The sequence below is a fragment of the Lithobates pipiens genome, unplaced genomic scaffold (genome assembly GCF_037356315.1).
Source record: "Lithobates pipiens isolate NorthernLeopardFrog02 unplaced genomic scaffold, aLitPip1_a1.2 Scaffold_10, whole genome shotgun sequence".
Lineage (NCBI taxonomy): Eukaryota > Metazoa > Chordata > Amphibia > Anura > Ranidae > Lithobates > Lithobates pipiens.
Genome location: NW_027507686.1, coordinates 201,558,171 through 201,584,886, shown reverse-complemented (window position 1 = coordinate 201,584,886; position 26,716 = coordinate 201,558,171). Strand labels below are relative to the sequence as shown.

The window sequence follows — 26,716 nt, the reverse complement described above, 5'->3', positions numbered from 1 at the left end:
TCCGCTTTCTCACTTCCGGCTCGGCCTGGAGACAAGATGGCGGCGTCCGGGGAACCTGTACGGCTGGAGAGAGGTGAGCTGTCATTGGCCGCCCTCACCCCGATCTGAGATGTGTGCGATATCCTACCGTGTACAGCAGTGTGCGGAACACACAGACACCGAGCCCGGGGAGAGGGGGAGGGGCGGCACGAGGGATTGTTCAGAGTGACATTCCGGGAGAGGAGAATGACAGGAGTGATTGTTCAGGGTGACAGTCCAGGGGGGGAAGGATGACGGGAGTGATTGTCTGGGGAAGGAGGAGGGGAAAAGGAGTGATGAGAATGTAGGGTGACAGGAGGGACATTACAAGGAAAACAGCAGAGGAGAGGGGCAGGGCTCACAGCCTGGGTGGGAGAGGACAGGGACCCCCAGCCCGCGGGGGAGGAGGAGGACAGGGACTGCCAGCCCGCGGGGGAGGAATAGGATGACAGGGATCCCCAGCCCGGGGGAGAGGAGGACAGGGACCCCAGCCTGAAGGGGGGCGGAGGAGGACAGGGACCCTAGCCCGGGGAGGAGGAGGAGGACAGGGACCGCCAGCCCGCGGGGGAGGAATAGGACGACAGGGATCCCCAGCCCGGGGGAGAGGAGGACAGGGACCCCAGCCTGAAGGGGGGCGGAGGAGGACAGGGACCCTAGCCCGGGGGGGGGGGGAGGAGGAGGACAGGGACCGCCAGCCTGAAGGGGGGCGGAGGAGGACAGGGACCCTAGCCGGGGGGGGGGGGGGAGGAGGAGGAGGACAGGGACCGCCAGCCCGCGGGGGAGGAATAGGATGACAGGGATCCCCAGCCCGGGGGAGAGGAGGACAGGGACCCCAGCCTGAAGGGGGGCGGAGGAGGACAGGGACCCTAGCCCGGGGGGGGGGGGAGGAGGAGGACAGGGACCGCCAGCCCGCGGGGGAGGAATAGGACGACAGGGATCCCCAGCCCGGGGGGGGGGAGAGGAGGACAGGGACCCCAGCCTGAGGGGGGGCGGAGGAGGACAGGGATCCCCAGCCCGGGGGGGGGGGAGAGGAGGACAGGGACCCCAGCCTGAGGGGGGGCGGAGGAGGGCAGGGACCCTAGCCTGGGGGGGGGGCGGAGGAGGGCAGGGACCCTAGCCTGGGGGGGGGAGGAGGAGGGCAGGGACCCAAGCCCGGGGGGGAGGAGGAGGACAGGGACTCCAGCCCGGGGGGGAGGAGGAGGACAGGGACTCCAGCCCGGGGGGGAGGAGGAGGACAGGGACCCCAGCTCAGGGGAGGAGGAATAGGGGTGATGAGAATGGGGCAGGAAGGACTCTCCAGGGAAGATAGGAGAGTGACAGGGCTCACAGTCCAGTGGAGGAGGGGAATGGAGAGGGACGCTACAGGGAAGACAGCAGAGGAGAGGGACAGGGGGGACATGTCCAGGGCTGTGTCATACCTATGTCTGGGGAGGGACGTGTTATGCTTACGTCTCAGCCAGTTAGATTTTCTTGGAGGAACCCCCTTTATACTGAGATCTGTGTACCGGTATGGTATAGTGTCCCGTGTACCGGTATGGTATAGTGTCCCGTGTACCGGTATGGTATAGTGTCCCGTGTACCGGTATGGTATAGTGTCGTGTCCTGCGCACTGGTCTGGTATGGTATAGTGTCCTGTATACCGAAAATCAAACTCCTCGGTACCTAACAAGTAAATACAGAATGTATTTATCAGTCACATTTCGGTCTGTAGAATTCTATATTTTGTTCTTTTGTTCCACTGATTCTACTTTACATCTACAGCAGCTAACAGCACAGCCCCACCCCTACAGGAAAGTCACATGACCCAGAGCACCAGTGACTCCAGAGCCCCCATATCTGGCAGTGTGCACAGTGTTGCAGGTTGCTTGGCTAACAAGCGGGTCAGTTGTCCTGGTTGCTATGGAGCATGTTCTACTTGCCAGCGGGTAACGGATTTGTCCAACCCTGGTTTAATCCCATGGCTGCCACCAAAGTAACTATTATATGGGCTGCAGTACCTGCGTGTGTGCTCATTCACATGAAGAGATGTTTGTAAATGGACACACATCTGATGTGTAGATTCACCCACACAGCCAAGTTTGACAGGTGTGCAGGATGGATGCGCAGGCTCTGTGCCCATGTGAGGGAACCCTAAACAGGCTCTTCACCTCTATAGTATTCAGACGTTTCTTTACATTTTTTGCCCTGCTGCTGTTTATCTTTGTTTGTTTTGACCTGGTATCTTCTACATGTAGAAGAGGGTGCCATCCTCATCTGACACTCCCGCCATGTATGTGGGCACACCTATACCTCCTGGGTGCTCAGGGCCTCCATGTCGGGAGTCAGGGAATCCACCAACGTCTGTCCTCTGACCTCCCTGGGTAGTGGAAACCTGGAAGTTCTCAGTTGTAAGCGCTTCTAGGTTCCAGGCTGTCATACCCTTGCCTTTCTGGCTGATGTAGAAACTGATCAAATTGAACAAAGTGCAGAGGTGGCATTAAGGGGCCCGATGGACGTTACGTGTCGGGAATGTAATTGTCTCATTGGTTGTGCTCTCAACTAAACGGTCAAACCATCCAATGGCTGGTGCCATAACTGATTAGATAATAAGAGAAATAATACAGCGCTTAACAAACGTGTCCATATAAGTGAAAACATATAAGCAATGATCTATAATATGTAACAAAAGTCCAATATATCATTGCTTATTTGTTTTCACTTATATGGACATGTTTGTTAAAGTGGTTGTAAACCCTTACAAACCACTTTGACCTACAGGTAAGCCTAGATTAAGGCTTACCTGTAGGTCCAAGAAATATCTCCTAAACCTACACGGTTTAGGAGATATTTGCCCGAAGACAGGCACCGCTGTCTACGGAGCATTGGGCGTGGCATCATCCATGACGAAGATGCCGCGCGTGTCGGCTCCCGTGCACATGCGTGGGAGTGACGTCATCGCAGCTTCGCCGAATGACAGCGGCAGAGCTGCGAGACCCCACGAGAAGATGGATGCGCCGGACTACAGGGGACAGCGGTGACATCGCTGACTCCTGTGTCAGGTAAGTGACACATAATGGACTACTATGCGATGCTTAGTAGTCCATTGTGCTTTACCTTTGCAGGGAATGAGAGGAAGTAAACCCATTAGGGTTTACTTCCTCTTTAATAAAATAGTATAAAAAATCCATATAACCCCCACAAACATGCACAAACACTTAAAGCGGGAGTAAACCAATCATTTTAACAGTTAAAAAAAAAAAAAAGTTACTTTCCCATGTGCCAGGAATGTTGATTGTCTCATTGGCTGTGCTCTCAACCGAACTGTCTAACCATCCAATGGCTGTTGTCATAACTGAGCACGTGCAGCACCATGGCATTTGATGATAAACAGAGGCAAAGATGGCAGCTTCTTTGGCTGTAAACAATAGGAGGGTTTACTTCCTCTTTAATGTGTACACACCTATTAAATATCACCGAGCACGTCGGAGTCAGTGCAGTAATATTGGGTACTGTCGTTTTTCACAATTTTACAGGCATGCACAATTTTAGGGCTTAAAGTAGAAGTAAACCCTGATGGATTTTACTTCCTTCCTTTGCCCCTGCAAAGTAAAAGCATAATGTGCTAGTATGCATCACATACTAGCACATTATGGGACACTTACCTACAAACAAAGCCTCACGCTGTCCCTGCTGCACGCTGCATCCATGTTCACCCTTCTTCATTCCAGGGCGGGGACTTCGGCTCTGTGAATGTCTAGAGCCACGTGATGTCACTCCCGCACACGCGAGTGGGAGCCGCCAGTCATGGCTCGTGAAGAAACAGCTCGGGGAGGGTTTCTTCACAGCGCATGTGCCAACGACATCATCTTCACAAAACACAGTAAATATCTCCTAAACGGCACGCGTTTAGGAGATATTTACAGTACCTATAGGTAAGCTTTATTCTAGGCCTACCTATAGGTACAACTTCCACAGAGAGGTTTACAACCTCTTTAATTTTATAGAAAATATGCAGAGGGTTTGAGTTACCAAACATCATGCTCAAAATCTTAAAGCGGAGTTCCACCCAAAAATGGAACTTCTGCTGTCCGGATTCCCCTCCCCCTCTGGTGTCACATTTGGCACCTTTCAGGGGGGAGCAGATACCGGTCTAATACAGGTATTTGCTCCCACTTCCCACGAAAGATCGCCAAAGTATCAATGGCAATCTATGCCATGTCTGGTCCCTCCTCCAACCTCCCCGCCCCACTGTCTTCTGGGAGACACACAGGTCCCAGAAGACGGCAGGGTCCACTCGGAACGTGCAGCTCCACTCACGCATGCGCAGTAAGCAGGGAACCAAGCTGTGAAGCCGCAAGGCTTCACTTCCTGATTCCCTGTCTGAAGATGCTGGCGCCTGCACCCGGGAGCCGAGGAATGGGTCTGCTTCGGTTGAGGACTTTCCGGGTGCCCAGGACAGGTAAGTGTCCATATTTTAAAAGTCAGCAGCTGCAGTATTTGTAGCTGCTGGGTTTTATTTTTTTTTTAGGCAGAGCTCCACTTTAATGACTTGGAGAGGCTCTGCAAAGAGGAGTGGGACAAAATCCCTCCTGAGATGTTTGCAAGCCTGGTGGCCAACTACAAGACACGTCTGACCCCTGTGATTGCCAGCAAGGGTTGTGCCACCAAGTACTAAGTCATGTTTTTGTGAAGGAGTCAAATACCTATTTCACTCATTAAAATGCAAATCAATTTAGAACTTTTTTGAAATGCGTTTTTCTGGATATTTTTGTTATTCTGTCTCTCACTGTTAAAATAAACCTACCATTAAAATTATAGACTGATCATTTCGTTGTCAGTGGGCAAACGTACACAATCTGCAGAGGGATCAAATACTTTTTTTCCCTGACCGGTATAAGCTGATTCACAGAGATGAAACAAATCCTACTACATAAGTTGTACCTGTTTATCTGCTGTCTTCTCTTCATCCATTCAAAAAACTTTTTTTTTTTTTTTGTGAGAATTCAAAATAGGGGAGCGCAGAGCTGAACTTACACTCTGCAGAGAGCAGTTAGTGGTTGTAAACCCAATGTGAAAAAAAAACACTTGCAAGACAAAGGCATAATGAGCTAGTATGCATAGCATGCAAGCTCTTTATGTAAGACTCACCTGAGATCGAAGCCCTCACTGTGGTGACCGTACACAGCACCAGCTTGCAACATTACTCCCGGAGTTTATTTCCAGGTATTGCGGCTCCAGTGCTGTGATTTGCCAGAGCTGCAATGACGTCACTCCTGCGCATGAGCCGCCAGTAATGGCACAGTCTAATGTATGTGCCGTTGCATCAGTGCGCATGTGCCGATGACATTGGCACATGCAAATACAGGGGAGATCTCATAAACCGTGCAGGTTTAGGAGATATCCTGGGTAGCTATAGGTAAGCGTTATATGCTTACCTGTAGTAAAAAGTTGTCTGTAAGGGTTTACAACCACTTTTAGAGAGATCTGAGAGCTGTTTGGAGGGAAAGGACACACCCTCTTCGCACAGGAACAGAGCTGAGGCTGTCAACCAGCTGGAGGTCCCTCCCCTGTCACCTTTTTTTTTTTTTTATCTTGGTGTCAGAAGTGATTCAAATGAGGCATCAGACAGAAATGACACTTAGTGCTCTTAACCACTTAAGCCCCGGACCATTTTGCAGCTAAAGGAACAGGCCCCTTTTTGCGATTCAGCACTGCGTCACTTTAACTGACAATTGCGCGGTCGTGCGACGTGGCTCCCAAACAAAATTGCCGTCCTTTTTTTCCCATAAATAGAGCTTTCTTTTGGAGGTATTTGATCACCTCTGCCGATTTTATTTTTTGCGCTATAAACAAAAATAGAGCGACAATTTTGTAAAAAAAATCAATATTTTTTACTTTTTGCTATAATAAATATCCCCCAAAAATATATAAAAAAAATAGTTTTAGATATGTATTCTTCTACATATTTTTGGTTAAAAAAAAATCGCAATAAGCGTTTATTGATTTGTGCAACAGTTATAGCATCTACAAAATAGGGGATAGTTTTATGGCCTTTTTATTATTTTTTTTGTTTGTTTTGTTTTTTATTGTGACTGCGACATTATGGCGGACACGTCGGACAATTTTGACACATTTTTTGGACCATTGGCATTAATACAGCGATCAGTGTGATTAAAAATGCACTGATTACTGTAAAAATGTCACTGGCAGTGAAGGGGTTAATCACTAGGGGGCAGTATAGGGGGTTAAGTGTTTTTTTATTTTTTACGGTAGGGGGTGTGGCTTGGCATGTGATGTCACTGATTGTCTTTCCCTATAACGGGGAACAGACGATCAGTAACAGGCTCAGTAGGAAGCACAAGGAGAGGTTTGTTTACACTTACCTCTCCTCGTTCTTCAGCTCTGTGACCTGATCGCGGGACACCGGCGGTGATCGGGTCACGGAGCTCAGGACCGGGTCGTGCGACCCACGGCTGGGCACTTAAAGGGCAAAGTACCTGTATGTGCTTGTGCCCAGCCGTGCCATTCTGCCGATGTATATCGGCGTGAGGCTGTTAATAGAGACAAGTACACACTATAGAGGGATATGCTTTGTTCGTATTTCATGTCTGAGGTTTACAGCCACTGTAGGCCATTGATAATGGCATTTTGTCTATGTCAATATCAGATCAGTTAACAAAGTGTCTACACACAATACACATCAATCTGATCTACTATGTGCTGAGATGTCAGGACTGCTAATGTATAAACATAGTTTAGTTTTCCACATTAGATTTAGTGATGTTATATACAAAGGGAAGAATTCTTTATTTCTACTACTTATTCTGGGTCTTTTTCTAAGATCCCGTATCTGTGAACAGCTAAGAGCAGTATATATATATATATATATATATATATATATATATATATATATATATATATATTGCAGATGATCCTCACCCACTCGCTGAATTCAGTTGGATTTAATGTCATCAGACTCCAAGGAGAGAGAGAAGATTTGGAGCTTTGCGGTATTTTCTTGGTGTAACAGATGGCTGCTAAGTGAACAGATCCTATGTGGGAGCTGTACAGATAATACAGCCTTTACACTTGAAGCAAGCACTTTTTTGTGTGTACACCAAGGTCAGCTTTAGGTTTGAGGAAAGATTAACAGGCTTATTCAGCAAAAAAGAAAAACAATTGTGATTGTGTTTACAGCCCAACTTCAGAAAGTCTCATTGATTAAAGCTGAACTCCAGGGACGATGTGTTTTGCAGAGATACATTGGACCAGCTTGGCGAGATGTAAGTATACATAACGGGATACCTGACCGGCCTCTGTGGAAGCTGTATATTGCTGTAGTATCCTGAGGTTCTACAACAGGGGGGTCAGACTCAATTTCATTGCGGATCGCATCCGCATTACGGTTACCCTCAAAGCGCTGGTTGTATCTGTAAGTCCTCTTTCACACTGGGGCGGTGGGTGCGGAGGCCGTAAAACTCCGCTATTTTTAACAGCGCTTTACTGTCAATTTCACGGCGCTATCGGGGCACTTTTACCCCCCCCCCCTGCTAGCAGCCGAGAAAGGGTTAAAACCACCACAAAGCGCTACTGCATCAGTGCTATAGACGCACTGCCTCATTGATTTCAATGGGCAGGAGCGGTATACACACTGCTCCTTCACCGCTCCAAAGATGCTGCTAGCAGGACTTTTTTTTAGCGTCCTGCCAGCGGACTGCTCCAATGTGAAAGCCCTCATTGGAGAGATGGGAGCGGTTCTTTCGGGCGCTTTGCAGGCACTATTTTTAGCACTGTAGTGCCTGCAAAGTGCCCCACTGTGAAAGGGGTCTTAGACTAGATGTACAAAGCATCCCACCCCCCCCCCCCCCCCTTATATCAGATGTCAGGAGTCCCCCACCATCACACATCACATTGCACCCCCCTTATCTTGTGCTGCTGCCAGGAAGAAGTTGGGGGTGGACCTGGAAAGCAGAAAGTGTAGGGTCTGCAGGAGGACCACAGGGAGCCTGCAGTCAGCTGAGACCAGAGGAGGCGGAGACAAAGGGATGCTGCAGCTGCACAGAGAGGCGCAGGATCTGTGAGAGGAGTTCTGTACTCCTCTCTGCTATTGACTGTTGAAACGAGGTGGGAACAATGGGCAAGTCTCAGATGCAGGAGAGGTACGAGGGCCTTTTGAAATGGCCTGGATTTGGCCTGCTGGCCTTGTGTTTGACACATTGGGGGGGGGGGGGGGGGTTATTTACTAAAGGCAAATCCACTTTGCACTACCAGTGCAAACAAGAAGTGCAGTCGCTGTAAATCTGAGGGGTAGATCTGAAATGAGGGGAAGCTCTGCTGATTTTATCATCCAATCACGTGCAAGCTAAAATGCTGTTTTTTATTTTCCTTGCATGTCCCCCTCGGATCTACAGCAACTGCACTTCCATGTGCACTTGTAGTGCAAAGTGGATTTGCCCTTCGTAAATAACCCCCGTGGTGTTCTACAATGATGGCAGCAGTCCATGGGTGCAGTACTGAGGAGCTGCACTTCTAAATAAACCACAGGGGGCACTCACTCAGCATAACCAGCATTCTGTGATGTTGAGTGGTTGATCAGCTATCACATATACACTATATCACCAAAAGTATTGTGACACCGACCTTTACACACACATGAACTTTAATGGCATCTCAGTCTCAATCCGTGGGGCTCAATATTAAGTTGGCCCACCCTTTGCAGCTATAACAGCTTCAGCCCCTCTGGGAAGGCTGCCCACAAGGTTTAGGAGTGTATCTATGGGAATGTTTGACCGGTCTTCCAGAAGCGTATTTGTAAGGTCAGGTAGTGATGTTGGACAAGAAGGCCTGGCTCCCAGTCTCCGCTATAAAACATCTTAAAACCTCATGCACCCAGGTTTTTGCAGGCATTTTTTTGCCTTACATAAAATTCCTTGCGCTTTCCCACGCTTGGGAAACAAGTTGTATACGCATGCATGGGTAAATGTTGATACACAGAAGCCATTCAGTTGTATGATAGTACTGATGACTGTATGTGCCAGCTGTAGCTCTCTGGATGCAGGGAAGTACCAGGAATTCTACACTTGCCATATAAAATGCCTGCAAACATCTGCGTACATTTATTTTTTTATATATTATGAATAAAAAAATATTTTATATAATAAATATAAAATATAGCACCATCAATTTAGGCAGCACTTTACATATTGTACAGTCACATCAGTCCCTGCTGTCAAGGAGCTTACAATCTAAGGTCCCTAACTCACATTCATACATACACATACCAGGGATAATTTAGACCGGAGCCAATTAACCTACCAGCGTGTCTTTGGAATGTAGGAGGAAGCCCAAGCAGGCACAGGGGGGACATACATACTCCAGGCAGGTAGTGTCTTGGTTGGGATCCGAACTGATGACCTTTGTGCTGCTAGACGGAAGTGCGAACCACTTAGCCACTGCACATGAGGTCAAAGAGTACATAAAAGCATTTACCTTTACCGCTTATTCACAATGCCGCATGCTTGGTTTACTATTTGGAGGATATAGTAGCTGTATGCAGGTTCCATCTGACATTTTCCATCGGAATTTCCAACACAAAATTTGAGATCTGGATCTCAATTTTTCCGACAACAAAATCCGTTGTCGTAAATTCCGATCGTGAGTATACAATTCCGACACACAAAGTTCCATGCATGCTCGGAATCAAGCAGAAGAGCCGCACATTTTCTCGGCTCATCGTACGCCACAGCATTCTTAATGTTCGGAATTTCCAACAACATTGTGTTGTCGGAAATGCAAGACAAGTTTGTGTGTATGCAAGACAAGTGTGAGCCAACATCCATCGGAAAAAATGCCATGGATTTTGTTGTCAGAATGTCCGATGGTGTGTACGCTTTATTACACCCTTTTTGGAGGATATAGTAGCTGTGCGCATGGAACTCTTCATTAGGCAGGCAACTGTTTTCTGTTTTTCCGCTTCCTGGTTTAGTGAGGAACTGGTAATATAACCAGAGCCTCACAGATGCACCCTGGGAAGGCTACATAACCAGTGCTTTCCCCCTCAGTTGATGTGCACTGTCACTTGTCTTGGAAGGCAGCTCCAGACTTCTAGGCTTCCAGGAAGTAAAAGGAGATGGGTTCAACTACCCTTAGTGAAAATGGCCACCCCAGGAAGAAAAGAAAAATAAGGTATGCAAAGAATAAAAAGCCTGCAATTATCAATAGGTATCTGTTTGTACAGTACATTGCTATTACTGTACATGTGCAAAGATTGCTTCGTTATAATCTTTTAATATAAGGGTGAAGTTTCTCCTGGAATCAGCCTCTTGCATTCCCTGTACAGCAGGGCTAGAGTGTGAGAGGAAGAAGCATCACAAAGAGCCAATCCTTTCATGTGCTAAGAAGCCTGCTAATAGGAGGAGAAAGCAGTGATTCTATGAGCCCATTACAGTGCTGCTTCTCTTTTCCCTGTCCAGTCACAGGCTGGGCAGGTCCAGGGTGACCTGAACTAAGAGGAAGTGAGTTGAATGATTCTGGCCAGCAGACTGAGGACATCTAATGGCAGAAAAGAGTACTGCAAGGAAAAACTCTGACTTAAATGTGAATATTGCAGCAATAACTGGTTTTATTATTTTAGATTTTATTGAGCCATTTAATTTATTCTTTTTGGCTGGAGTTCGACTTTATTACCAAGTGCATTCGGTAAATTTGAATACGGGCTTTTCAGTATGTGTTTGAATTGTTTAACATCTGGCCAGGAACAAATACACAAATGTGATGACTATCGGCTATCATTTTACACGGGAACAAACTGTGGGGACCAAACACTGAATTTCCTCCTGATATAATGCCACCAATGTCAGTTTTTTTAATGACTTGAGATAACAATTGTTTGTTCCTGGATTTATCTAGGCTTTGTTTGCACTAAACGTATAAGATTTCCAGAACCTTAGAGATCATTGCCTATTTAAACAATATCCCTCTCCCAGAACTACAGGAAGAAATAATAAACCATTTTTATGAATGAGATCTCTTACCGTCACTTATTCTGTAGTCTGTTTTCATTATTCTCATCCGCCGTTGAGTAATTACCGTCCGTTCTGGTCCCCTTACTCTGATTTCCTGTTTATAAAGCCAGTGGCCACTATACCGTCCTTTGGTTAGGTATTTGCCACTTTGTAGTTTTCCTGTGTTTTTGCTTTTTTCCTTTTCCAGCTGTTTCTGCAAATTTCTGCAAACAACATGAATAGGAAAATCACAAATTTTTCTATATCGTACATCACGGGACACAGAGCAACCATAATAATGACTATGGGCTATACAACACCTACTGTATAGCCCATATAGCCATTATTATGTTTGCTCTGTGTCCCGTGATGTACGCCAAGAAAAGGATTTTCTATGTAAGTAGGACAGATAGAGACGCACCGATACCATTTTTTTTTTTTACAATGAGTACAAGTACCGATACTTTTTTTTAAAATCGATGCCAGTCGCCAATACCCACCACAACTGGTTTTTGTTTTAACTTCAGCTGTCGGCAATAGTACAAAGCATTAAAGCGGTAGTAAACCCGCACATTTTTTTTTTTTTTTTTTTTTTTTTTTTAAACCTGCAAAGCAAAAGGCATAATGAGCTAGTATGCACTGCATACTAGCTCATTATGAAATACTTACCTTAGAACGAGGCCCCGACATCTGGCCCGATCCACGCCGAGGGAGCTGACATGCTCCCTCGGCGTTTCTTCCGGGTATCGCGGCTCCGGCGCTGTGAGTGGCCGGAGCCACGATATCGTCACTCCCGAGCATGCGCGCGGGAGATTTCATTCCGGCCGGCCGGCCACTGACGGATTTTCAGGCCGAGAATCCCCTCGTGTGCATGCGCCGCTGCAGTCAGCGACGCATACCGAGGGAAATATCTCCTAAACCGTACAGGTTTAGGAGATTTTTTTTTTTTACCTACAGGTAAGCCTTATTATAGGCTTTCCTGTAGGTAAAAGTTAAAAAATCGAGTATACAACCGCTTTAAAAAGTTATTTACAATGGAAATAAATCGTTTATTTTAGTTTTTTTTTTATTTAGCGCTTTTTCAATGTGAAATGTGTAAATATATGTTAATATATATGTGTAAAAATATTCACTAGCAAAGCAAACAAAAAAAAAAAGTTTTGTTTATCGTTTATAAAATAGACGTGAACAAAAGAAAAAAAATAATTAAATGGAGGAGAATAGAGAGTTAAGGCTGATTGGAGTAAATTAAAGGTTATTAAGGGGTTAAACAGAGGAACATTTTATTCCCTTTGATCTGCAGATGAAGAAACAGAAATATACAAAAGGAAACAATGTTTCTTTTTATTTTAGTGTTTCAGGGCTGAGCAATGTTGGTAATAAACATAGCTGGCTTCTTTAACACCAGGGAGACCCACTGACAGCTCAAAGAACCGAGCCTGCAAGTATCGATTTCAGGTATCGGTGCATTTGCATGAGTACCGATACTTGTGCAAATAATCGGTATCGGCACCGAATACTAGTATCGGTGCAGCCCGAATGGCAGACAAATCCTAATATTTGCTTGTTTGGCCTCATTTAAATTACCGCATCATACAGTCGTTTATATAGCAGCACTCATATGGCTCCCACCGCTGCCAAAAGCCAGTTGGGAGTGTGAGTCTCCAGAGAGGTAAGGCTTTCGTGAACATCGCTGGATTGAGATTTAACTTCCCTTCAAACTTTGGGGGGGGGCTGGACTTTGGCAAGTGGGAGTAGAAAATGCCCTGGGAGTAAACAGTAACATAGGCTTGGTGTTCAGTGGGAGTAGAAATAAGTGCATCGTTGGTGTCAGTCGGAGGAATTCTGCCCCATAATTGGTGCCAGTGGAAGAAACAATTCCCTATCTCTGGTGTCAGTGAGAGGATTAGTACCCCATTGTTGGTGTGAGTGAGAGGATTAGTACCCCATTGTTGGTGTCAGTGGGTGGAATAGTACCCCATTGTTGGTGTCAGTGGGAGGAATAGTACCCCATTGTTGCTGTCAGTGGGAGGAATAGTACCCCATTGTTGGTGTCAGTGAGAGGATTAGTACCCCATTGTTGGTGTCAGTGAGAGGATTAGTACCACATTGTTGGTGTCAGTGGGAGGAATAGTACCCCATTGTTGGTGTCCGTGGGTGGAATAGTACCCCATTGTTGGTGTCAGTGAGAGGATTAGTACCCCATTGTTGGTGTCAGTGAGAGGATTAGTACCCCATTGTTGGTGCCAGTGGGTGGAATAGTACCCCATTGTTGGTGTCAGTGGGAGGAATAGTACCCCATTGTTGGTGTCAGTGAGAGGATTAGTACCCCATTGTTGGTGTCAGTGAGAGGATTAGTACCCCATTGTTGGTGTCAGTGGGTGGAATAGCACCCCATTGTTGGTGTCAGTGGGAGGAATAGTACCCCATTGTTGGTGTCAGTGAGAGGATTAGTACCCCATTGTTGGTGTCAGTGAGAGGATTAGTACCCCATTGTTGGTGTCAGTGGGTGGAATAGTACCCCATTGTTGGTGTCAGTGGGAGGAATAGTACCCCATTGTTGGTGTCAGTGGGAGGAATAGTACCCCATTGTTGGTGTCAGTGGGATGAATAGTACCCCATTGTTGGTGTCAGTGGGTGGAATAGTACCCCATTGTTGGTGTCAGTGGGTGGAATAGTACCCCATTGTTGGTGTCAGTGGGAGGAATAGTACCCCATTGTTGGTGTCAGTGGGTGGAATAGTAGCCCATTTGCGTCAGTGGGAGGAATAGTACCCCATTGTTGGTGTCAGTGAGAGGAATAGTACCCCATTGTTGTCAGTGGGAGGAATAGTACCCCATTGTTGGTGTCAGTGGGAGGAATAGTACCCCATTGTTGGTGTCAGTGGGAGGAATAGTGCCCGCACTTTGGTGTCACTGGAAGGAACAGTGCCCCAAGGGCCAGATAAAAGCAAATAAAGGGCCACATCTGGCCCGCAGGCTGTAGTTTGGAGAACCCTGAACTGAGTATCTTTATTGTTTTGCATTTAAACCTATCTAGGATCAACTTGCACTTGTAATTACTAGTATCTTTTTAATGTGATATTTGACCTTATCTCAATAAGATGCTGTCAGTTTTTTAAACCTATATTCACTTGGGTAGTTTGAAAGTCCTTCAGGTGTGTGGATTTTTCCTTGATATTTTAGTTTCCTGCACATCATACAGATGCTTGCTGGTAAATAATTTTTTGGCAGAAGAGAATTACAAAGTGTCTGCTACCTAAACACTCTGCCTAATAGCAAATGAGCTTTTCCTGTTTGATTCCACTTTAACTCTAAGAAAGTAGTGTCATCGTTGTGGTTGTACGGTGTGGTAGAGCTGTGTAAGTCTTAGGGCTCCTGATCTTGGGTAGAGTAGGTAAGAGCCTCCTGATAAGTATTTAATCTATGTATCTAGTTCTTTGCCTAGAGTTCAGCTTTAAGACAGCGACAGATAAAGTACAGTCATCATGAAGCATTTGCTCTGCAAAGATCACTATTTTTATTTAAAGTCTAACATAAGCTGTTTTCTTTTTTTAGATATCTCAAGGGCTATTGAGCTGCTGGAGAAGCTCCAGAGAAGCGGTGAAGTTCCCCCACACAAGCTTCATGCATTGCAGAGAGTCCTGCAGAGTGATTTCTGTAATGCTGTCAGAGAGGTGTGTGTGTGTGTGTGTGTGTGTGTGTGTATATATATATATTATACTAAGTCTTCAGTTTTAAAGTGTTTGTAAAGGCTGAAGGTTTTTTACCTTTATACATTCCATGCATGAAGGCTAAAAATCTTCTCTGGATAGCAGCCCCCCTAATACTTAACTGAGCCTGATATACCTACAGCGATGTGCATGAGAGCCTTGGCTCTCCAGGGACTCTCCCTCCTCATTGGCTAAGACAGCAGTGGGAGCCATTGGCTCCCACTGCTGTCTATAACAGCCACTGAGGAGAGAGAGGGGGCAGGGCCGAGCCGCAGCTGTGTGTGTGAATAGACATGCAGAGCCGTGGCTCGGAAGCCCCTATTGTGAGCTGCGTTCTCTGGGGGGGGGGGCGCACTTGGCGGGAAGGAGGGGCCAGGAGTGCTGGCGGCAGACCTGAGAAGAGGAGGATCTGGGCTGCCCTGTGCAAAACCAATGCAGAGCAGGTAAGTATGACATGTTTATTTAAAGATAAATTATTTAAAGATGTCCATATGAAGACTTGTCCAGCAGTGCAAAGAACATTGATGTAATAAAAACAACACAGGGTGCTGGCGCTTGAGGCTCAAATGTCTAATTAAAATCAGTCTAATGTTTAAAAGTTCATTCAAAGTTTAAAAAGTACTTGAGCACTGTGACAGATCCAATCGAGGTCACTTGCTGGCTGTAATGGATGGGGGACCAATGGTACATCTGCAAGATCACAGGCGGCAGCTCCTCTCCAGAGTGAAGTCAGCTCATAAGCAGGAGAAAATATAAAACATAGAGGAGCGCCAGTTCAGTAAAAAACTTTTATTTGTTTTATAAGAAATAAAGGACATTTTACTGAACTGGTGCTCCTCTATGTTTTACAAAGAACATTGATGAGCTATATAATGTACTACCCCTAGCAGCCAGTCAGACTTGAAATGGTTCACCACTGGACACCACAGTTTTTACTTTGTACTCTGCCTGCATTTTACAAGCCATTAATAAATTGCAGACTGTGGTGTAGAGCTTGCATTGTGTCCTTCATAGTGTTTTGCGGCATAACTTTTATTAACATTGTCCTTTAAAGGGTTAGTTCACCTTTTCACCCCCTCCTCGCTCTGTCCTAGCTCTGTCATGACTGAGGAGTATGGACCAGCTGTAAAATCATTCACTTAGGAACCTGACAGGTTAACTTTTGGAAATTGCTAGAAAAAAAATATAAAATGAGTTAAGTGTTTGTAGAAAGAGTTTTGGGAAGAAAGCACAGTTGATTACGTTGTCTTAATTGTTTAAGGTTTATGAACATGTATATGAGACTGTGGATATCAACAGTAGCCCAGAGGTGAGAGCCAACGCAACAGCAAAGGTAAGGTCCATCATCGGTTTTCTCATATGACAATTCTCTACCAATATCTGTTTCTGTTTAGACGACTTCTAATATATACGGTATGTTATTGCAGATCCTTTTCACTGGTGCTGCTACTTTTTATGTAGGTGCAAGGGCATCCTGTGATTCTGATGGCTGATTAGTCTGTCTGAAAGACAGCATACAGTAAATGGTCTTTGTTTAATGACAGCATTCCTATAAAAAAAAACTTTGGACTGCAAAGTCACATGACAAATCATACTCCATGATTTCCAGTGAGTACCATTCATATCTGTGCGACTTCAAAGTAGTCCCTGTACTACTTTGGTCCGACTTTGATACGAGGTGAGGTCTATAGACCTCAAGTTTACACAGGCATTCCCTGAAATTGGCTTTCAAGTCGCGGCGGTGTGAAAGGGGCCTTAGGCTTCATGTACACTGCTGCTGGTAAACTGACGTTTAGGAGCAGTTGGGCATTTTTTTCAGCTGCCCCTGAACTCTCCTCCATTATCTTATTAGTACATGTACGCAGGGTGGTTTATAGTTGTTTCTAGGCAGTTGTTTAGAAGCCTTTTTTGGAACGCCAAAAAAATGGGTCCAGACGGATGCTCAGAGGCATTTGAAATGCCAAATACCTGTAACAGCTTGTAAACGCTGCTAAACGTGGTAACTCGCATTTAGCAGTTTTGTTTACAGGCATTTTCCATTTTAACAAAAACATTTTCTTTTTTCCTTTACAAACGCTTCTAGACGCAAGCGCGGCTAATCCGACGTTTTTAGAAGCTAGTTTCTAGCTGTCAAGTTTAATCGTTCAGGAAAGGTAAACAACGTCCCGTGTACATGAAGCCTAAGAATCTCTTTAAGTAGAAAAAATAATATTGCCATCTGTCCACTAGATGGCAGTAGTAGCATATAGTAACTTAAAGAAGAGTGCTATATAAGTTTAAACTGCAGTTTACATCTCCATGCTATCCTTTACTGAATTATGCTCAGGAGTGAAGTTATTTATTTATTTTAAACTTTAAGTAAAATTATCCTTTTTATTTTCTAGGCTACTGTAGCTGCATTTGCTGCAAGCGAAGGCCATTCGCACCCCAGGGTTGTTGAACTCCCCAAAACAGAAGAAGGCCTCGGATTCAACATAATGGGAGGAAAAGAGCAAAACTCTCCCATTTATATTTCCCGCATTATCCCTGGTGGAATCGCAGACAGACAAGGCTCTCTGAAGCGCGGGGACCAGCTTCTCTCCGTGAATGGGGTGGTAAGAAGAGACTTTGCCTCTTTTGGTTGTCTGCAGAAAGAATTGTTTTATTTGTCGATGGGTAACTAGTAGGGGTTGACCGATTATTGGAGAGGCCATTTGCTTCAAGAGGTTGTACGGGGGTGCAGGCATCACCCCGGTACTGTTCTTTAGAGCGGATAGTCAGCTTTCTTGCGGCTAAGTAGCCGGTCGGCTGTTATTACAAGAAGCAGACTCTCTCCAGGTCCAAGGCTCCAGTTTAAAAAAAATAGAAAGTATTAAAAAATGCTGATCTTGGCGTTTTAAAAACTTTCAAGTGCAGAGAAGGGGTTTGGGGTCTTATAGACACCAGATGCCTCCATAAAGAGTACCTATCACAGCCTATTACTGTCACAAGGGATTTTTACATTCCTTGTGACGGCAATAAAATTATAAAAATAAAAAAAATTGAAAGGGTTAGTGTAAAAAATAAAAGCTTTAAATGTAAAGAATGTCGGCACCTGATATCGGCTATTAGCTTGAAAGGCAGCTGAAAAATCAGTATCAGTCGATCCCTAGCAACTAGTCATGCCATGTAGGTATGAATTGAGGCGGGTGATAGGATCTGACTCCCAACAAAAAAAAATTGTCTAAACAATAGTGGCATAAACATTAATGCTTATATCAGTAATGCATACATGTTTACCAACTGAGCAGGCATTCATGGCAGCCAGTCCTGTGGAGTACAGTAGGGATACTTTGGAAAAATTCATTATGGATAACCAAATCTTTGCTTCAATCGGTTGTTCAAGAGGTGTTTGTTGCAGTTTTAGAGAGTTCCCACTTGTACAATTGATCTTAATCCGCAAGATCAACAGTCAGTCATCTTGTGGTGATGGGTACCTTTAAAGTTCAACTTCAGGCAGATAAACCAGCTCATTGAGGTAGGTGTTCATTAAAAAATACATTAAGGGAATGAATTTTAACAAAGAGAAAATATCCACTCTCCTTTATACACTACAGCGCTAGTCTCTACTGCAGCCTGAATTTTATGTCCCATTCATATGAAGGCCAAAGTGGGGAACTTGCAGTCTCTCATGGAGAGCCCTTTGCTTGATGCAACAGAGAGGACACAATAGTCGGAGTATAGGCTGGTCATATTACTTTGACAGCTCACATTTAATTGGAATAAGACCTAGTTGTATTAGCTAGCAGGAGCAGAGAAAGGTCAAGTCACCAGGCTGCTTCTGCTATCTGGCAGAGCATTGTAAATCTCAAGAGCGGATGGATAGAAATCATTTGTCAAGTAAAGCATTTACCTCATATGAATTTATCTGATTGTCAGGAGTTTAACTTTAATCTATTTGTAAGGCCCTAAACTGACTGCTTGCTGTTGCCAGCACTAATAGTTCTTTTGCAGGCTGATAAATGAGCTTGCTGAATGTCTTAAGGTGCCAAATAGACATAATTGTTCCACCCTCAGGCATTGTTGTTTTCTCTATAAACATCACTGCTTGGCTGAACATTCCTATTTATGCCTATGCAGAGAATAAGGATGTCCAAGCATTATTACATTATCAGGAATAATGGTTATCAGAACAGGTTTTAAAACCTCCACCGTTGATTATCTACCATGTTAAGTCAGCTGAGAGTATTTTATATTTCTGAGGGCTTCTATTGGAGAGTTTTATGTGCTTGCATTCTAGGGTATACATGCCTAGTGTGGCCATAGTGAGGAGTTCCCTCGCTTGATAAGTAGTTTTATTTATTTTATTATCAGAAAGGAGAAGAAGGGGCAGAAACACAAAGACAGAGACTCCCAGATATGAAGGAACATAAACATCTCTCTAAGACTGGGGTCAGCAACCTGTAGATCGCGATCTACCAGTATATTGCGGAGAGGTGATTGGTAGATCGTGCTCTGAGCTTGCTGACCCACCATCCCATAACATTAAGCTGAGTGCAATGCAGAGGGACTACTTGAAAAGTTGGAGGTGTCGTCGGGAACAAGAGCCATATAAGCCGATGTCTCCTCTGTAGTGCTGGCTCCTGTCGCATGAGGAGTGATACCAGCTGCACTCCACCTCTTATTTAGACTAGTGGTCTCCAGAGTGGTGCCAGCAGCAGGAGAGAAGAGATCTTCAGGTCAGTGTGAAGCAATACACTGGGCATAATAGTATAGGGCTGCTTTCACACTCATGTGCTGCGGTTTACCCATACCGTGGGTGTAGTGTACAAAAACCACACAAGAAATGGAACTGTCAACCAGAATATTGAGCCTCAGAGGTGTAACAGTTATGTTTTCGTTTAACCCAATAGAACACCTTTGGGATGAATTGAAGCGGAGACTGTGAGCCAGGCCTTTTCAAGCCTTGTGTCTATGGTCAAACATTCCCATAGACACACTCCTAAATCTTGTGGACAGCCTTCCCAGAAGAGTTGAAGCTGTTATAGCTGCAAAGGGTGGGCCAACTCAATATTGAACCCTACGGACTAAGACTGGGATGCCATTAAAGTTCATGTGCGTGTAAAGGCAGGTGTCCCAATACTTTTGGTAATATAGTGTATATCCTCAAGAAAATTCCATACAACAGTGCTTTGCACACATGCAACTGTATCACTGCGAGTCCATGTGCAAGCTCCCACCAGGAAGTGTGGACACACTAGGTATATACCTATGCAGGTCTTTAAGGCTTCAGAGTAATATTGTAGCATCCGACGGTGTGGGGACACCACATTGCTGAATCCAACTCAGTAGGAGACACAAAATCATAGGAGATATCATAGCGCAATAACGTTTATTTTAAAATATGCACTTCAGATCTCTCCTCTTCCCTTAAAAGCATTCAAAATACCAAGATCTGTGTTTTTGAATGCCTTTGTTTTTTGTTTTTTTTAAATGGCGCAGTCGACATCCAGATAAACTGGAAGTGATGTCATTGCTTAGGGGTTACCATATGAGTCGGCTGGTCGCTCGGGTCTCCTGGGGGGACCAGAGAGCCCAAGCACACCAGGGTACATGTCCCCCCACCCCCACCTTGCTTCTTGTAAAAGCAGTCCAGCGGCTAGTTAGCCTCTAGGATTGCAAATGGTACCGGTGTGATGCCTGCTATAGCCACCGATCCTGGTACAGCTACCGAAATTCCAGCGATGTACAAGTACTTCACTGGTCCGGAAGGGGTTGAAGACTGCAATGGAAAAATAATGCTCAGTTTTTACCTGCAAAAAGATGTGCATTTATTATTATTTTTTACAAAATTTGAACTTATCCTTTAAAAATTGAAGAATTGATTGTAACAGCAGTAAAGAATTGCTCACTAACTCCCTGTACTGTACTATATTCTCTGATTTTGAAATACGATTGCTCATCATATTTTTCTCTTTCGCAGAGCGTTGAAGGGGAACATCATGAAAAAGCAGTGGAGCTCCTGAAAGCCGCCCAAGGCAAGGTAAAACTGGTGGTCCGGTACACCCCACGAGTCTTGGAAGAAATGGAGTCGCGCTTTGAAAAAATGAGATCTGCGAAGCGCAGGCAACAAAACTAAGAAAGGCGCCATGCATACAAGACACAAACTTTCTATTCCACTCTAGAATAAACCAAGTTCCACGTGAACTCTACATCCAATACAAAACTGGTTCTAATTTCCTCCTGTATCGCACACAGCTGGGATTACACTACCGTCTATGTCTTTATCACACAAACGTTTACAGGGCAGTTTTTACTTACCCTCCTTTTTTAAATCTTAACAGAAGTACAAGAAAAAAAAGCAATTTTTATTATAGTGGTGTATAATACATTTGTAAAAGGTGTTTTTTTTTTTTTTTTTTCAGTACTATAACCGTATCTCTTTGGTATTCAGTGGTCAAGTGATAAATGTGTTAGTGCTTGTTGTTTCAAGAGAACCTGTCACAACTTCAAGACTACTAAGATGAAAAGGTTTTGTTAAAGCACTTGCAATGCAAAAGCTGTGGCTGCATTTCTTTTAAGTTTTTCTGATAAAAGTGCTCTAAAAACACATCAGATTTTTCCGCTGAGCCTGCGACACTTTGCCGGAGTGTTTGAAGATCACTGCTTCAGCCTGAGGCAACGGCTGCTCCTCCGCGGCCCTGCAGTTACCTCTGCTCTAGGCAGCGGCTGGAGAAGCCTTATGTGAAGTAGTTTATGCAGCTCACACAAGGCTTCCACCCAGAGCACTTCTGCAAAGTGTTGTAGGTATATCAGAAATATTGGACGTGTTTATCAGAAATAAAAGGCATTTATTGTAAGTGCCTTAACATAACCTCTTCATCTTAATAGGCTTGGAGTGGTGACAGGGCCTTTAAAGAACCAGTCTGTTCAGAACTGACATTCCAGTTAGAGAGATGGCAGGTAGAGATGGCTTCAATCAACCGCTAGCTTTTTATATCTCTTTGTAGTTCCAGAGGTAAGTTCTCCCCACTGGGTTTTCTTATTTTGACCTCTACATACAAAGGATTCTCACTTCCTTTGCTGCAGCAAGAGGACACTAAGCTAATGAAGTACTTAAGAATACATGAAAACTCCAGATGGATGGTACTGGGAACAGAGAGCTGGATCACAAAGGTCCTAATATAAAAAAAAAAAAAAAAAATATATATATATATATATATATATATATATATATATATAATAAAATAAAATAAAAAAGGGTGGATGATGAAGCCTTCTGGTATCTAATTAAAATGTAATTTCAGCTTCGGAAGTGCTGACATTTTTAAAAATAAATAGGTCACCTTTGAGCATTTGTTCCAGCAGTATGCTCAGCTGCAAGAGATTACTTTTAAACTTATACTAGTTTCAAACAATGGGTGCTCCAGTCTGGAATTATAGCAGCCTTTCCCAATTAGGGTTACTCTAGAGCAGGGGTCTCCAAATTTTTTGAACCAAGGGCCAGTTAACTGCCCTTCAGACTTTGAGGAGGCCGGACTGTAGCCAGTAGGAAATGCCCTGGTGTCAATGGGAGTAAATAATGCCCCATCATTGGTAATATTGGGAGGAATGGTGCCCTATTGTTGGAATAAGGGGAAGGAATAGTGCCCCATCATTGACGTCAGTGGGAAGATTAGGGTCCTGTAGTGGGTGTTCTTGGTAAGAATAATGTCCTATAATTGTTGTCCATGGGAAGAATATTACCCCATTGTTGGTATCATGGGAGGGAAAAGTGCCCCATCATTGGTGTCAGTGGAAGGAATAGTGCTCCATCATTGGTGTCAGATTAGGGTCCTGCAGTGGGTGTTCTTGGTAAGAAGAATGTCCCATCATTGTTGTAAATGGGAAGAATATTGCCCCATTGTTGGTATCAAGGGAGGGAAAAGTGCCCCATCATTGGTGTCAGTGGGAGGAATAGTGCTGCATTGTTGGTTTCAGGACAGGAAATAGTGTCCCATCATTGGTGTCAGTGAGAAGAATAGGGCCATGCAGTTGGCATCAGTGTGAGGAATAGTGTCCAATCATTGTGTCAGTGGGAAGAATAGTGCCCTTTTGTTGGTGTCAGTGACATGAACTATGCCCCAGTGTTCATATAGAAGGAATAGTCACTTGTATCAGTGGGAGGAATAGTGTCCCAAGGGCCTGGTAAAGGTAAGCAAAGGGCAACTTCCAGCAATCAGGCCGCAGTTTGGAGACCACTGCTCTAGAGTTTGCTCGGGGTTGCCTGAGCATGAGCAATACCAGATTTGGAATCCTGCGTACAATAACTAAGGGAACAATTTCCCACTAATTATTAAAAGAAATCACGTCTAAACTGATCACCCGTGCAAGCGGATTTTTTTTAATGACTGACCACCAATGTAAGGAGACACTTTTCCACTGAATAGTGTAAGGGAACACTACATTTCTCCAATCATCATCCCGGACAGCAAGCCTACTTTCTAGATTTGCCGTCCTGGAAGATTTTCAGAAACATCATTACCAGTAGGTGTAACAGATTTTCTTGTTTATTGTTGATGTTTAGAGCAAGGGAATGTAAAAATTGTGTTTCTGGGTGTCATATATTCTAAGTATGCTATATTCTTTTTTTTTTTTTTTTTTTTTTTTTTTATTTAAATCTTTCAGCAGCTTACGGATTGTGCTATTTTACCATGATAGGTAAACATTTTTAGTATGGGTCTCTTGAGACCTCAAAATTATTTCAAGGCCCCCAGGGTAAGCAAGCAAAAAAAATAAAAAAAGGGTGAGAGTATCTACGCTCTGTCCTCTTGCAGCAGCTGCTCCTAGGCACCACTTGAGGGAACCTGTAGAGAAGACAAGAGATGGACTTTGTATTGTGATAATGAGTAGTCCATCCCTTCTTCAGTTCAGCCCCCTCTAGTGGTGGCTGGAAGAAGCCAACACAATACTGTACTTCCAGGTTGGAGCATCTCCTATCTAAAACTTCAGGCTAACAGCAAATCAGTTCTTGAAATTGACTGCAGCCACAAGTAAAGTGCTGAAATTACACATTACCTTTTAAAACTGTGCACAATCTATTGTACTGGAAGATTTAGATCAAATAATGATATTGGTTGTATAAAATATTCTAGCTAGATGAACATGTTAGTTTTGTACAGTAATGTAAAATGTATTTTTTTCCATATAGAAATTGTCATTGTGATCCTGTCATTTAGGGAGTTGTAGAACTTGTCACTGTGCTCCATCTTGTTTAGTGGCTTGTGGCACTGATCGTTGTAAAATTGTAGTGTCACTTGTGTGACCAAGCCAGGTACTCTAAAATTCAAAACTGTATGAAAGAAAAATGTTAAAGGCTGGGTAGTAAAACCAAGTAAAGCATTCTCCTGCTATGACTTTCATATGTTTGTATACTCACGGATTCAGAATTTAAATTTAATCTGAAGATTTGTAGCTCAGGCACTAGAGGGAGCGCTCACCCGGTTCTACCACTCTACTTTTTGCTTAAAAGAGAAGTATGGGTTTGGGGATTTTTCCCCCATCATACTTACCTAGGTAGATGTAACATCTGTCCCCCAACGCCTCTACACTGATAACCGAGCGATCAAACCTCGCCAATGGTTCAGTTCTCACGGCTCCCAGAGCAGAGAGCTGCTGGCTGTCAATCAGCATCTCTCCGCTCTGCTCCTCCATGCTCACGTCGGGATGATGCAGTGCTTGGACTGATTCATATGACATCAGCAGAGAGCGGACTTCAGTCCACTCTCTGCTGAAAACGGTCACAGGAGTGTAAAACGAATTGCACTTCTGTGACCCATAGGAGAAGCCCAGCCAAACAAGCTTAAGCTGGACTTATCTTTTACAGCAGAACTTAACACAAAAGGGGATGTCCTGCTTGTTTGCCTTCCCCCTGCCACATTTGGCATTTATATCACCGCAGTGATTCAAGCAGAAGTTCTCCCCCCTTCACCTGCAGCCTTCTGGGACACATCAGAGGTCCCAGAAGACTGGGGGACCATTCACAAAGTGCAGCACAGCTTGCAGTTGCACAGTGTGAAGCCACTGACTTTTATTTTATTTTTTGGGGGGGGGAACGCTAAAGCTTCTCTTTAACCACTTCAGCCCTTGAAGGATTTACCCCCTTCCTGACCAGAGCACTTTATGCGATTCGGCACTGCGTCACTTTAACTGACAATTGCGCGGTCGTGCGAAGTGGCTCCCAAACAAAATTGATGTCCTTTTTTTTTTTTCCCCCACAAATAGAGCTTTCTTTTGGTGGTATTTGATCACCTCTGCAGTTTTTATTTTTTGCTCTGTAAACAAAAATGAGTGACAATTTTGAAAAAAAAAAAGCATTCTTTTTTACTTTTTGCTATAATAAATATTTCCCAAAAAAATCAGAATAATCGTTTATCACTTGGTTTGCGCAAAAGTTATAGCGTCTACAAAACGGGGGATAGTTTTATGGCATTTTTATTAATAATTTTTTTTTTTACTAGTAATGGTGGCGATCAGCGATTTTTATCATGACTGCGACATTATTGCGGACACATTTTTGGAGCGTTTCTAACTGTCTGGGGGATGGGCCAGCAGTGACATGACACTGATCGCTGCTCCTGATGACAGGGAGCGGACGATCAGTGTCCTGTCACTAGGCAGAATGGGGAGATGCTGTTTACATCGGCATCTCCCTGTTCTTCAGCTCTGTGACACGATCGCGAGTATCCCAGTGGCGATCGAGTTCGCGGGTACCGCGGGCACGGTCACGGAGCTCGCTGCAGTTGTGTGCATGCACGGCGAGAATTTCAATGTAACGTACAGGTACGTTAGTTTGCCCAGCCGTGCCATTCTGCCGATGTATATATGCTGACAGTGGTCGGCAAGTAGTTAAAGCAGTAATAAACACAACACCAAAAATTTTATATATTGTCGCTTACTAATCATTATAAGTGGTGGCTGCTTTCATTTTCTGGCTTTAGACTTTTCTGTGTGTTCACCTGAAGATCTGGGCAGTAACACACCTCCTATATTAGAGTGCCTCAACTCTAGATTTGTCTACAGAATGCTGTCATAGAAGCTCACACCATATAGTCTGCCCATGGTAAGGGACAAGGTTTGTTCAGAAAAGTGCTTATACTATGGTATATCTTGACAGTTTTACTGCCCAGCCTTGAAATATTTAGATTTGTCAGAGAATAGTGGAGGTGTGTTTTCCAAGTATTCTGTTAATAATTTAACCAAAATGGATTCAGAGTGGTGTTTTTTGCTGCTGTAAGTAAATCAGTTCTTGCATAACACTAACGACAAACATTCAAATATTTGTACATCTTGCATTGATAGGAGGTAAGAGCATTGTTCCCTAACTTATACCCAACAGTGATCAGTTATCATTCAGTGAGTATGACTTCACTAAACTGCCATTCAGAGAAAAGTGACAGTGCCTTCTTTTACCCCCCCCCCCCCCGTCCGTCCGTCCGTCTAACGTGACAGGATTCCATGATGTAGGGGGCCATGTGACCTGCCTTATGTGACAGGTTACATGCCTGAATGACCAGTCACTAGGCCTACATACTGTCACAGTGATGTCTTATTCTTAAACAAGCTCTGATGCCAGAGCTTACCCAGAGCTGACTCCTGAATTACAAAGGGAGTATCGATCAGAGAGTTTACTTTGCTATAGTGAGCTATCGGGAGACAGTCACTTTGCCCTGAATGCAACAGTATCTCTTTAAATCTGATTGCTGTGGGTTAGCGCATATAATTGCTCTCTATATTGCTGTTATATAAGTTATGTGCTATTAAGTGTGTTGAATGGTGATTGGTATTTAACTGTACACTGTTCTATCCGCAACGCTGAAGTCCTCCCTTGTATTGGGAAACAATTTGCAAAGTCGGTGGCTTATATCAAACTTCCAAAGATGGCAAAACTTTAAGTAGGACATTAAATGGATTAAAAGCTTAAAACTTGGACCAATATGAAGTCTGGTGCTAGTAAAAAAATAAATAAATTGTTTTAGTCCATTAAATATAAAATTTGTGATATTAA

The 26,716-nt window shown here is 44.2% G+C and overlaps 1 protein-coding gene across 1 annotated transcript; it reads left to right on the top strand.

Moving 5' to 3' along the window:
• LIN7C (lin-7 cell polarity scaffold C) lies at positions 1-26,716 on the top strand. The gene is made up of 5 exons (XM_077460849.1): positions 1-73; positions 14,558-14,676; positions 15,974-16,045; positions 17,097-17,306; positions 20,654-26,716. The coding sequence occupies exons 1-5, from the start codon at positions 37-39 to the stop codon at positions 20,807-20,809; spliced, it is 594 nt and encodes a 197-aa protein (XP_077316975.1). The 5' UTR covers positions 1-36; the 3' UTR covers positions 20,810-26,716.